Source organism: Onychomys torridus, chromosome 8 (assembly GCF_903995425.1).
Source record: "Onychomys torridus chromosome 8, mOncTor1.1, whole genome shotgun sequence".
NCBI lineage: Eukaryota > Metazoa > Chordata > Mammalia > Rodentia > Cricetidae > Onychomys > Onychomys torridus.
In genome coordinates, this window is record NC_050450.1 from 58,322,313 (window position 1) to 58,335,162 (window position 12,850).

At 49.2% G+C, this 12,850-nt stretch overlaps 1 protein-coding gene across 3 annotated transcripts; it reads left to right on the top strand.

Annotated features, from left to right (window-relative positions):
• Positions 1–1,479: 1,479 nt before the first annotated feature.
• Asgr2 (asialoglycoprotein receptor 2) lies at positions 1,480–12,133 on the top strand. Of its 3 annotated transcripts, none has more exons than XM_036198428.1 (8): positions 1,480–1,603; positions 6,389–6,505; positions 6,765–6,860; positions 7,469–7,540; positions 7,759–7,845; positions 7,945–8,090; positions 11,634–11,740; positions 11,977–12,133. In XM_036198428.1, exons 1-8 carry the CDS (start codon positions 1,480–1,482, stop codon positions 12,131–12,133), a joined length of 906 nt encoding a protein of 301 aa, XP_036054321.1. The 3 variants fall into 3 exon arrangements, with proteins under 3 accessions (XP_036054321.1, XP_036054323.1, XP_036054322.1); XM_036198430.1 differs by having other exon boundaries at positions 1,480–1,540; positions 6,389–6,520; XM_036198429.1 differs by having other exon boundaries at positions 1,480–1,540.
• Positions 12,134–12,850: the final 717 nt, after the last annotated feature.

The window sequence follows — 12,850 nt, forward strand, 5'->3', positions numbered from 1 at the left end:
CCTCCCCAGCCTTTAGAGACACTGTGTAACTCTAGCAGGGCATGTGGAGAGATGTTTGTGTTCCTGGACTCAGCGTGGTGCCAGGGGCATGACTCCCCATATTTAGAGGAACTTCCCTACTCAAGAGTTAAGACCGACAACTGAGCAATGTGCAGAGAGTGAGGATCTTTGGAGCACTCAGGCCTAAGTGGGATGTCGTCATCAGACTTCTCCCCACTAAAAGGGGGAGGTGGACACTGGGTCTCACTCCTAACCAAGAAGCTATTTGCAACTGATACCCAATGGCGAAGAGAAAAATTTGTTGTCTCCAATGGAGTATCATTGGGTATATCAGCCACACTCCACCAGGCCCAGGAGTATTTGGCCAACACAAAATGAACTTCACGGTGGTTTTTTTGTTTTGTTTTGTTTTTGTCTTATTGGTCTTTTGCTTTGATTTAAAAAAAAAAAAAATTTTATTATTTTTAGAGAGGGGGGGAAGGATTTGGGGAGGGGAAAAAAAGGAGTATGAGAGAGTCAGGCCAGAGGAGGGAGCCTGGTGCTGAGTGCATAGGAAGCTGTGGCTGTGGCGGGGTGCCAGAGTCACAGGCTCAGATTGGTCAAGAACAGGGAACTGATCTGGAGGTCACTCTGATCCTGGTCAAAGATATTTGGAGACATCAACAGTTCTGGAAAATGAAGAGGCAGGAAGTGAAACAGGGGAGGGATGGAGCGGAAACAGCAAACTGTATCCTGGCCCCTCCACACCTGGCTCCCCTTCCTACATTGTGCAATGAGGGGGCGGAGTGATGTGTGTGTGTGTGTGTGTGTGTGTGTGTGTGTGTGTGTGTGTACAAGGGGGTGTCCCTTCTCCTTTCTCTGCTTGTGAGAACAGAAACATGTCCTCCACCCCCACTGCTCACTGTCCACGTTTCCAACTGTGTTTCTATTTCTATTTACTGTCCAAAGTCCCAGGGGGCAGGAGATGACAGGTTAGATGGACTTAGCACTCAGACACAGGGACCCGGCTCTCCCCTAGACCCACCCCCTCCTCTCTCATCTGCTACTACCTGTCCAGTTCTCCCAGGTTTAACCTCTTTCTCCTTGTGTGTGGGCTGCCTTCAGAAGCCAGAGACAGTTCTCTAGACCTTTCACAGGTAACTGAGGTGGGGAGAGGCAGGTGGGACTGGGGATGTCTAGGGCTAAAAAAGAACATGGTTCAGGGACACTGGGGGAGGAATGGGAACATGCTGTATAATTTGGTCCACAAGAGTATGGTCGGAAGGCTCCTGGCTGTGCAAAGAACCACGCAGTCTCCTGGGAAGAGATGGGACCCTGCAGTATTTCAAGCCTTATCCCAAGCTAATCTCCAACCTCAAAACCTCTCACCTTGACCTAGTCAGGTCCTATCAGTCCCTCCACAGGAATTTTCATCGTAGCATAAACTCAAGTTCCAGCTCCAAGAAAACCTCAACTCAGCTCCAGCCCTCGGGGCCCACCATGCAGAAGGACTTTCAAGATATCCAGCAGCTAGACTCCGAGGAAAATGATCATCAGCTCAGCGGCGATGAGGAACAAGGTGCCCATGGGCAGGACCCTAGGATGGAAAATCCATTTTGGAAAGGCAAGTGTTCCATTTCTGGGGGCCTCACTTGGATCCCTGTCTCAGCTGCCAGCTCCTCTGTCTCCCTCACATTCACTCAGTGTACATCTGTCCTTGTTAGAGTTTCTATTGCTGTGATGGAACACAGTGACCAAAAGCAACTTGGAGAGGAGAGGGTTTATCTGGCTTATGCTTCCCACCACTGTTCATCACTGAAGGAAGTCCAGACAGGAACTCAGCAGGACAGGAACCTGGAGGCAGGAGCTGATACAGAGGCCATGGAGGGGAGCTGCTTACTGGCTTGTTCCTCATGACTTGCTCAGCCTGCTTTCTTATAGAACCCAGGACCACCAGCCCAGGGATGGCCCCACCCACAATGGGCTGGGCCCTCCCACATCAATCACTAATTAAAATGCCTTACAGGCTTGCCTGCAGTGTAATGTTATGGAATAATTTTCTCAGTTGAGGCTTCCTCCTCTCTGCTGACTCTGTGTCAAGTTGTCATAGAACTAGACAGTGCAGTGTCCCTCTATATGTGAGCTGCCGACACCTCTGACTGCAGGGTCCCAAGGGAAGGGTGTGTGCCTAGAAGTGAGTGAACGCTTGGACCTAGAGATGAGTCCTTCCTCCAGACTGCATGTGTGCAATGTATGTGCCTAGGAGGCGTGCAGAATCCAGAACTGGGGTAGGGGACGAGTTGGGGTGGGTGTGGAAATGGGCACAGAGAGATCCTGGGAGACCCCACTTGTTTCCTGCCTGAATATGCCTCTTTCAGATTTTGAACACAGGCTCCCTATGATTGGAAAAAGGTTTAGGGCAAGAGAGATCTTACCCTAAGCTCATTACCCAATGTGTTTGTTTCAGACACTTTATATTTTCATCTCAGAAGAAACTTGGGACTTCTGTTGGTATTTTGAGACAGGGTCTCACTTTGTAGCCCAGGCTGACTTGGAACTCACTGTGTAGCCTGAGCTAGTCTTGAACTCCCAGAAGTCCCCCTGTTTTAACCTCCTGAGTGCTGGGACTCCAGCTGTGCACTACCATGCCCAGCCAACTTGGACTTTTAAGTATCTTTCAGATCTCTGGTGTTTTACACCTGTGTGGTCCAGTCACAGCATGGGCATCAGTGGTGTCCTGTCTGTTCTGACATTGATATCACATCTGAGTCCATTTCACGTTTCTCGTTTGGATAGATGCACTTTCTGATTATTAATTTTTGATGCTGGAAGTCGAACCCAGGGCCTTAGGTATATAGGCAAGTGTCATATCACTGAGATACAGTGTGTCTGAGTTGTCTACTTATCCATCTCCTTCATTTGAACTGTTTTCCTATTTCATTATGTCTTGTAACCTGTGGTGGGATGTGGAACGTTGTGAACTATGTCTTGCTGGATGCTGGATGCTTTTGTATTCCTCTAAGTATTCTTCAGCTTTCTGGGATGCAGGTAAGTGTCTTAGGACCTGTCTGACCCCTGGCTCCTTCAAGCTGTTTCCTCAGCATGAGGAGTCTGCTAGATTCTGTGCCGATTTCTCCCCGTTGCCCAGTGACCCGGAAAGTTCCTCTAGGTGTGAGCAGTGAGCTGAGGAATGGGAGGACTCATCTTGTTCATTCCCCATCTTTCAGGAACCAGTGCTCTTCATGGCCTGATGTCCAGTGTCTTGAAAACTGTTGTTTCATATGTGTATGCATGAATGTAAATATATGTATGTATGTGTGTTGATTTTTCTGAAAGAATGTTACATATGGCAGCTCCCAATCCATCTTGAGTAGAGCATTTCAAACTTGCTTACACAGAGCTTTATGTTTTAACTCATATAATTCCCAGAACCACTACGTCAGGAGGCTACCCTTGTCACTGTCATTTTATACATGAATAAAAGGGGACATTAGGAGATGAAATGGCCTGTCCACAGTGTCAGACCTAGTTGGTGGCTTGGCTGGCTTATTCTGGGTTGACTGGCTTGGGACTTGATAAGTCACAGGTCAGTTGGGAATCAGGACAAGGGTTTCCTGCATGACAGTTCTAGAAGAAGCAGTCAGGGCTTTAGGTGTGGATTTCCATCTGGGGAGACTGGTCAGAAAGTGTTTCTAGATGGAGCGTTTCCCAGCCTGTCTTGTGCTGCTAAAACAGAATGTACAAGACTAATAAACTTACAATGAACAGGTATGTGTTGGCTCATGTTTCCTGAGTCTGGGAAGCCAGGACTGAGGGCTGTGCCTGGTAGGGCTTCCTAGGGCTTCCTCATGCATCATCCCGAAGCGGGAGGGCAGGGGAGGGTGACAGGAACAGCAAAGAGGGAAGATTTTTGCTGCAAGCCGCAGGATGTGTAGTAGGATTTCAGCTGACTACGACAAAGCTAATACCTGGAAGAAGGCAGGGGCCTTCCAGAGGTCGAGCTGAGGCTCAAGGAGTCTTGTGATACTGGCTTTTGATCATTAGCCATTTCCTGCTATGAATTTCTCATGTGCTATTGTAGCTCTTCCATCATTTATTGGGCACCATTTCCCTTCTACTAATGGGATATTTAGATAACCTTCTGTACAGTAATGCAGTCAGGATCCCTAATTTCAGGCCTTTCTGTAATTATCATCGTTAGCAGCATCTAGCCAGGGCCATCCCTGAACAGACCAAAGTATTTTATGAGAGATTCCTCTGTACTCTCTAGAACAGACTTAAGCGTCCAGACTACCTGTTTGAGAAGGCCTGGCGGATGTGCTAATTAAGCTCAACCTTCTCCTTTCCAAAGTCTTATCTCTGGTTTTAGATCCACCCTTAACAATTAACTCAGAACTAAAGAGTTCCAGTTTACAAGTACATCTAGCTGTGACGGAAGTTGCCTAGCCAAGTTGCCTAGTGACCAAGAACACTTCCCTGCCCTGCCAGAAATGTCAGGAGCAGAGATAGCTTGGAGAGATAAGGACCAAAGGGATACAAGGAAGTTTTATTTTCAGAGACGGGACGGAGAAGAGAAAAGAGAATGGAAGAACTAGATGGGTCGGAACTGGAGGGGGCGGACTGAGACGGGGAAGAACTAGATTGGAGAGGAACTAGATTGGAGGGCTAGAAGAGAGGACTAGAGGAAGAAGACGGAAGGAAGACGAGGAAGAGCCAGCTGGGGAAGAACTAGGTGTGTAAGAAGATGGGAAGAATGAGAGAGAGAACTTAGAAGATTATAGAGAGGAACTAAGGACGAAGAGCAGCGAAGATCGGGAAGAACTAGGTGGATGAGAACCTAGATGTGGCAGAACTAGAGGAAGGAATTAAGATGGGGGACAGCACATAAATGTAGAGAGAATTAGGCAAGAAAGGAGCTAAGTAAGAGCAAAATAGAAGCCATGCAGAGAGAGAACTGACTCAGAAGAATAAAGTGTGTGGCCAAAAGAGTTTTGTGTACATAGAGTCATTTAATATCGGCAGAGATTAGATTATCAGCTGGTTGTAGATTTTTCCCAGACCCTGGGAGAGGACTATCAAGAAGGCTGGACCCCAATTGCCCCATTAGCTTTTAATAAGGCTGCTCTCTTGTAATGATGTCAACAATACACTCAGGAGGGCAGAGTTCTCAAGACCTACCCACCTTCCACTAGGTCCTACCTCCCAACACTGCTGCACTGGGGATAATGTTGGGGACACATTCTAATCACAGCAGAGAGGAATGCAGGTTTCAGAAGGGTGTCAGGGGCGGTGAGAGGCAGGGGACGCTGTGCTTAGGGGCTTGGGGTTGGGGAGAACTCTACGTTAAATTGGGGGTCCTAAGTATGGCTGCAACGTCTGACTCAGTATAGTGGCAGGAACCCCCAGGAGGATTCCTGGCTTCTGACTGAGATGATCCCCTGGATGCGGGCTTGCTTCGGCAGGATGACATGGACACAGAGAAGGCTACAGAGCCCCAGGCTGATGCAGAGGAGTCTGAGCGCCGTCGACGGTACAAAAGCGAGGGGAGGGGCTGAGAGGAGCCGCGCTGTGGCTCTGGAGACACAGGTGTGTGAGAATGCAAATAACCGTGTGTGGCCAAGTGCATGGATGTGTGCACAAGTCTTCGAGTCTGTCTGGGGCAGATGGATGAAGGAGCAGGAGAGGCCACTGAGAGATGATGGAAGGACAAAGGGACAGCTCTGCCAGCGACATTTGGGTTTCTGAGGATGAGAACAGGGGTGGTGGGAATTGCGGGGAGATGGGTAAAGTGGATGGACCTGGCAGTGGCTTTGGGGGCATACTTTATGGTGGGATGAGGGGATGAGTTGGGCTGGAGAATCCCAGTGGAACTGTGAAGGAAGGCATTGTTCCAGTATTGGGCTTGTGTGACAGATGTGGGCGTTTTCTAAGATGAGTACATGATCTAGACTGTCAACACTCCAGTCTGAAGGGACAGGGGCCGTGGAAGGACAGAGGTGATCTGCAGCCCTCTTTGACTCATGGGCAGGAAGAAAAACCATTGGTAGACCTCCTTTACAGGGTGTCTAGGAAAGGCCAGCTCTGCACCCCTGTCTTCTCCATGTCTCCCTGTCCCTAGGTGTAAGATCTCACCTGTGTATACAGCTGGTTCATCTTGTATCATGTACAAGTGAGTGCTTGTACGTGTTCATGTGGATGCATGTGTGTAACTGTGTGTGTGTGTGTGTGTGTGTGTGTGTACAGAATCAAAATCCATCCAATTCCCTCAGCCCCACCTGATTTCTCCCTTACCAGGCTGTGCCTCCTCAGACTTATGTCTCCCCCCCCCCCCCCCCGTTTCCTTCTGAGTCTTGTTCTCTGTCTCTAGTCCTCTGGAATTGTTTTCTGACACACACTCTCTCTCCCACAGGGCAGCCTCCTTCCCCGTCCTCTCCACAGTGCCTCAGCTTCAGGCTCTACCTCAGTCTGCTTGCCCTGGCCTTCAACATCCTGCTGCTGGTGGTCATCTGTGTGATTTCATCCCAAAGTGAGGTCATGGCTGGCAGGGAGGAGGATAGAGCAGTGCTCTGGGGGGTGGCGGGGCACAGATGGGGGAGGGAAAGGAGACAGGGTGGAGGCAGCTTGGGGCAGCAGGGTCCGGGTGCAGACGGAAATCAGTGGTGTGGAAATGACGGGATCATTGATGGTAGTAGTGATGGGTTATATGGGGTCAGTCACAAGGATGGTGATATGACACACTGTGACACAGCCCCACATCTAACTGGTCCCAAATGTCCCCTGACAAGGCATGCAGTTGCAAGAGGAGTTTCGGACCCTGAAAGAAAATTTCAGCAACTTCTCCTCCAGCACCCTGATGGAGTTCAGGGCTCTGGATTCCCACGGTGAGCTGGGCAAGATGACTGGGGCTTTACCCATAGGAACGCTTTATCCACGTGGGTTATCCATCCAGATTTGCTGAGCATGGTGCTGGGTCTGCAGGAGGAGTGTGGTCATGGGCTGTGGGGATAAAAACCAGGGAGACAATCCAGCCAGGGGAGCTGGCAAGGCTTCTGGAGACGTGGTTCCTGACCAAAGGAGCTTGGAGGGTGAATCTGAGCAGGAGGTGACATGGTGGCGCCAGGCAGAGACAAGAAGAAGCCGTGATGGCCAAAGGTGAAGAAGACCACTTTACCATTTAGGACCGTGTACACTTTTAGTGTGGCAGGAGGTGGTGACTGATGGATCGCGGTGATGGGTCCGAGAGATGGAGGGGCCAAGTCACACAGCAAACTGTGTGGACGGAGTAGGGCTTGGCCTGAAAACGTGGGGAACCAGTGAAGGAATTTAAGCAGCACAGCAGCCTCACTTGGGTGAGGCTGGGAGTCTAGGCATAGATAAGCAGCGTGTGGGGAAAGGTAACAGACCCCTCTGGGTACCCAGGAGTATGCAGCTGGAGAAGCATTATGGGAGGCAGACTGACGGGGAAGCCATTTACCATCCCTTCTCTTAGGAGGTAGCAGAGATGACAAACTGACGTCCTGGAGAGCCACACTGGAGAAAAAGCAACAGGACCTGAGAGCAGGTCAGAGGCCACTCCCAACCCCCACGTCTGGGTCATGGTGATGTGTGGTGTGGGGTGTATCTGTGAGTTTCCCCACCCCCCACGTCTGGGTGATGGTGATATCTGGTGTGGTGTGTATCTGTGTGTTTTCCCGGACGGTAGCTGGAGTTCTGTGCCTGGTCTTGGCAGGTGTGGAGCCGAATGTCCGCTGCATCTCTATCCATGTGTCTGTCCCTTAGATCACTCCACGTTGCTCCTGCACCTGAAGCACTTCCCACTGGATTTTCAGACCTTGACCTGTCAGCTGGCCTTCTTCCAGAGCAATGGTAGGGACGGGGATGGGGGACGGGACAGGGACGGCTCTGATTCTAGTGTCTGTCTCCTCCAGCTGGATCTCATTTCCCTCTGCTCTTCTGTCCCCTCAGGCACAGAATGCTGCCCTGTTAACTGGGTGGAGCACGGGGGCAACTGCTACTGGTTTTCGAAGGATGGACTGACCTGGGCTGAGGCTGCTGAGTACTGCCAGCTAGAGAGTGCCCACCTGCTGGTCATCAACTCCTGGGAGGAGCAGGTGAGCAAACTTGAAGGTAGGCTTGATCAAGCAGCCTGGTCAAGCTTGTGTTTTTACCTATTATTTACTTATTATTATTATTATTATTATTTATTATTATTATTTATTATTATTGTTATTGTTATTATTGAGTGTGTATGCCTTGGCATGCATATGGAGGTCAGAAGATGACTTTGTGGAGCTAGTCTTCTCCTTCTTCCTTTATGTGGGTTCTGGAGATTCAACTCAGGTCATCAGGCTTGTGTTTATCTGTTGAGCCATCTCGTTGGCCCTTGTATTTCTTATTTATTTACTTAATTTGTTTGCTTTCTTCTTTTTTCATTATCCTTTTAGAATTTCATACTTTTATACAATGTGTTCCAATCTAATCTCCCTCCTTGACCTTCCTTCCAAATTCTACTAGAACCACTGTATCACATATCACATGCCCTCCAACTTCACATCTTCTTCTTCTCCTTCTTCTCTTTCTTCTTCTTCTTCTTCTTCTTCTTCTTCTTCTTCTTCTTCTTCTTCTTCTTCTTCTTCTTCTTCTTCTTCTTCTTCTTCTCCTCCTCCTCCTCCCCCTCCCTCCTCCTCCTCCTCCTCCCCTCCCCTTCCCCCTCCTCCCCCTCCCCCTCCTCCTCCTCCTCCTCCGCCTCCTTCTTTTTTCCGTTTTTCAAGACAGGGTTTCTCTGTGTAGCTTTGGGGCCTTTCCTGGAACTCACTCTGTAGCCCAGGCTGGCCTTGAACTCACAGAGATCCGCCTGGCTTTGCCTTCCGATTGCTGGGATTAAGGCATGCACCACCACTGCCCAGAGTTGTTCTTTTTTAAAACCCGAGTCCAATTGGTGTTTCTAGTATGTGCATGGGTATAGGCCCATCCACTGGAGCACGTGTGTCCAATCAGGGACTAAAAGTCAGAGGCTGTGGAGGACTGGTGGGCAACAGTGTGTTTCTGGACATGAGAGGGCCATTGCACACATGCTCATGTACAGTAGTTGTGCAGTAGTTTCAGGCACAAGACCAACACTAGATCAAGCTAACCCAGATCTCAGGATGGAGCCAGGGGCCAGGTGACCAGGTGATGCAGAGACAGTCCCAGGACAGAATGCCAGCCTAGAAGACGTGGAAGTCAATCCAATGGAGAGTCTGAGAGTCCCTTGTGTTGGTTGTGGGGTATGGCCAAAGGAGCAAATGGGAAGACTTCAATTGCTCTTCTGCAGCGGGTCTGGGTTCTCACTGACCAGCGGGGTCTCGGGTCTTCCTTCCCTGCTGCTGTCTGTCCCCAGACAGTAACCTGAAAACCGGAGTTCATGGAGGGGACCCGTCTGGGAGAGTGGGGACAAGGAGGGTAATGATAGCATTGGCTGCAGTACTCATTGCAGTTTGGACATGTTCATGAGTTCATTTCTTTATTCCTCACCACCCTATTGGGTGGGCACCCTTATCGTTCCCACTTGGAGTTCAGGACACCAGGGAAGAGAGAGGTCAAGGGATGTGCACAGAGCCAGCAAGTCATCGTGGAGTCACGATCGAGACCCACGTGGTCTCTTTGTCCAGTGTTTTCAACTACAGCCTGCTGCCTTAACACTAAACGGTCTCTGGGGCCTTTGTTCTGTTTGGATTTGGAAATGATACAATGCTAAAGCAATGAAACCATTTGATACAGAAGTCAGAATGTATTTATTGAGTATTTGCTGTCTGTCAGGCTATGGAAGTGATTTTCATGGTAGTTTCAAACATATTTTGCTGTACTGATTAGGCTGAAGTTGTTAGTATTTAGTTCATTTTGACATATGAAAATATCAATTTTATGTAATTCAGCCTAAGATTTGGCTCTGAGTTCATGACTACAGCTTCATGGTGGACTGTGCTACCATCATTCCGAACATCCCACTGAACACTTCTGGCCTTGAACTCATCTGTAGTTGACATACAGTGTGTGCTCCTTGCATTTTTTTTTTTTTTTTTTATAGTCTCTGTCCATCATCTCAATTCCAGCCATTTTTGGGTGCCTGTGTTTTAAATTAGTGGTTCTCAGTCTTGGGTAACAAAGGTCAACCCCATACCTCTTACTTTCAAAGTAAGTACGTTGTCATCAAAAAGTGACCCAATCAATGGTTTGGGGGACAAATGACTTTTATGCTCAACTGTTGATGCTCAGGCCACAGCTGGTTGTCATGTAAACACTCAGGTTCCTCTTTGGGGTGGGGCATGAGTTCCATGATGGTTTCCCTCCTGTCACTGTTGTGGGTGGGTGCTGTTCCTTCTGTGTTCACATAGGAAAGGACAGATGATGATCTGGACTATTATTATTATTATTATTATTATTATTATTATTATTATTATTATTATTTGGTCATCTAGCACTATTTGACTCCTCAGCATTGAGCTTGAGGGTTTTGATTGTGTACATTTGTCTTAGTTATTCAGTTCCTTTGTGATGGGAAGCATGGCTACAGCGTCAGGTAGCAACAACCAGATTATCCCGTCTCTAGGTCCCTTCACTCCATCCCTGTTGATACTTCTGAATCTGTGGATCAGCCTTACCAGCCTGGGGGGCTGCTTCTTCCCGAACTGGACACACATGTAGAATTCTAGACTTTATGGGTGCTCCTGTCTGCTCTTGGATGAGCAACCTTGGTCTCTGGGGAGTGTGAGTGGATTTGGGCGGTTTTTCTCCAAATGCAGGTGGGGACTCTTCACATGCTATCAAATGAGTTTATTAGAGTGTATGCTGGTCAAACTGACTCTCGGCTTATTTTATGAAACCAGGTGACCATATGTTCCCTTGTAACAATGCAAAAAGATGAGATTTAGATTCCTGGGAACAGCCACATTTGTAAAACCTTGCAAAGGTTTTAGTCCTCAGTAGCCATGTGTAAGTGCCGGGACCTTCGCCCCGAAGCCCTAACGGTTTCCTGACTGCGCCGGCTGCCATTTACCCAGGCATCTCCTACTTTCAGTAGAGACTATCAGGCCCCATGTAGTCAGGTCCAAACGTAGTTCTGGAAAGTGAGCCCAAGCTTGGAAGTGCTGGAGCCAGCAAAGCTCAGGAAATGACATCAACATCACTGCAAGAGCACTAGGGGCCAATGGAGAGAAGAATGAAACCAAGGTGTTTCATGGGTTCTGGGACTTGTGGGACAGCAAGGGCAGGATCACCAAGATTCTGGTGCAAAAGATGGGAAGATCATATTGCCATAGCAGCAGTCCTGGGAATGGAGTGGGAAGTGGGCCCAGGCTGGGAACAGGATGTTGTCACAAGCTAGATACTGGATTGGCTTTCTGGGTTCTAATACGTACCTCGCAAAGTGAGAGTTTCTATGGCACCCAACTTGGAGAGCTACTAAGGCTCAAATGAGATGATTCTTGCAAAGCACTTGGTACAAAGTCAAGCCCAGTAAATGTTCATTTAACACTAGCTCGCAGAGGGAAAAGCCAGGTAGCTGTTGGGAGCTGAGGCTTCAGCATGGGGCAGGTCAGGCTAGGGTGGGGCGGGGTCACAAGGATGCTCTCATGGATGAGGGGTGAAGCAATCTGCTCTCACATTTGTTTTTCTAGAAATTCGTTGTGAAGCACACAGGCTTGTTTCACACCTGGATAGGTCTCACTGACAGGGACGGCTCCTGGAAATGGGTGGACGGAACCGAATATAGAAGCAACTACAAGTCAGTACCTCCTGCGTGCATCCCTCCTATTGTTTGCTCCAGGGGTGACCACCCGGCCTGTCACCTACAGGTCCCGAAAGGGACCCATTTCCTCAACCTTCTCCTTCTCAACACCCCCATTTCCAAGCTTGTACATCTTCAACCCTAGAACCCTTCCAAGGCTGTGCTTTTTGGGGGGTAGAGAGCAGGGCTGTAGGGAGGTCGGACCCTGAGTTTTCTTTGGTTTACCTTCTTAGGAATTGGGCCTACACTCAGCCAGATAACTGGCAGGGCCATGAACAGGGCGGAAGTGAAGACTGTGCCGAAATGTTGTCCGATGGCTACTGGAATGACAACTTCTGCCGCCAGGTGAACCGCTGGGCGTGTGAAAAGGGGCGCAATATCACCCACTAGGAGCCCGCTCTACCTTGTCTCCCTTGTCTCCCGCCCCCACTGCATCACCCCCACTTCTTCACTGGGGATATTGAAACAAGGAAGAGAAACAGAAGGAGGAGTTACGGGAAAACAGAAAGGAGTGGCTTTATTGGCTCCCACTCGGGAAGGCTGAGATCCCAGCTCTCTCCACAACCACTGCAACTGTTAGAAATTTCAGCCCTTGGAATGGAATAGGAAAAGAAAGAGAGAAAGAAGTGATACTTGAAAGTCATGTGATCTGGTTATTTGGAACTGAGGCAAAGAAAGGGAGCTGGGAGGGTCTGGAGGAAGCAAGGTGTGAGTCCCTGACGACAGTCCGTCCATCCGTGACACACTGGTGTTCAGTGAGGGAGGAAAGCGGCCGGAAGCAGGGACCTCGCTGGCTGGCGTCTAGATGGTTGGATCTGCTGTGAGAACCTCAGAGACTCCTGGAAGAGGAGAGTTCTCTGATCTCAAGGGCTCCCCAAGCTGAGTTGGCAGGGAATGCCTTCACTCTAATCCCAGTCCCGGGAGAAGGAAGGCATACACATGTGTACACACACACACACACACACACACACACACACACACACAAAGGTTCCCCTCCTCCCTCCACTTCAACCCAGAGTTCACCACTTCCAGGCTGTGCTGTTGGGGTGATTCCTGAATGCTCACAGATGCAATTCTGCACAGACTCAAATACCACCCCCAGCACAC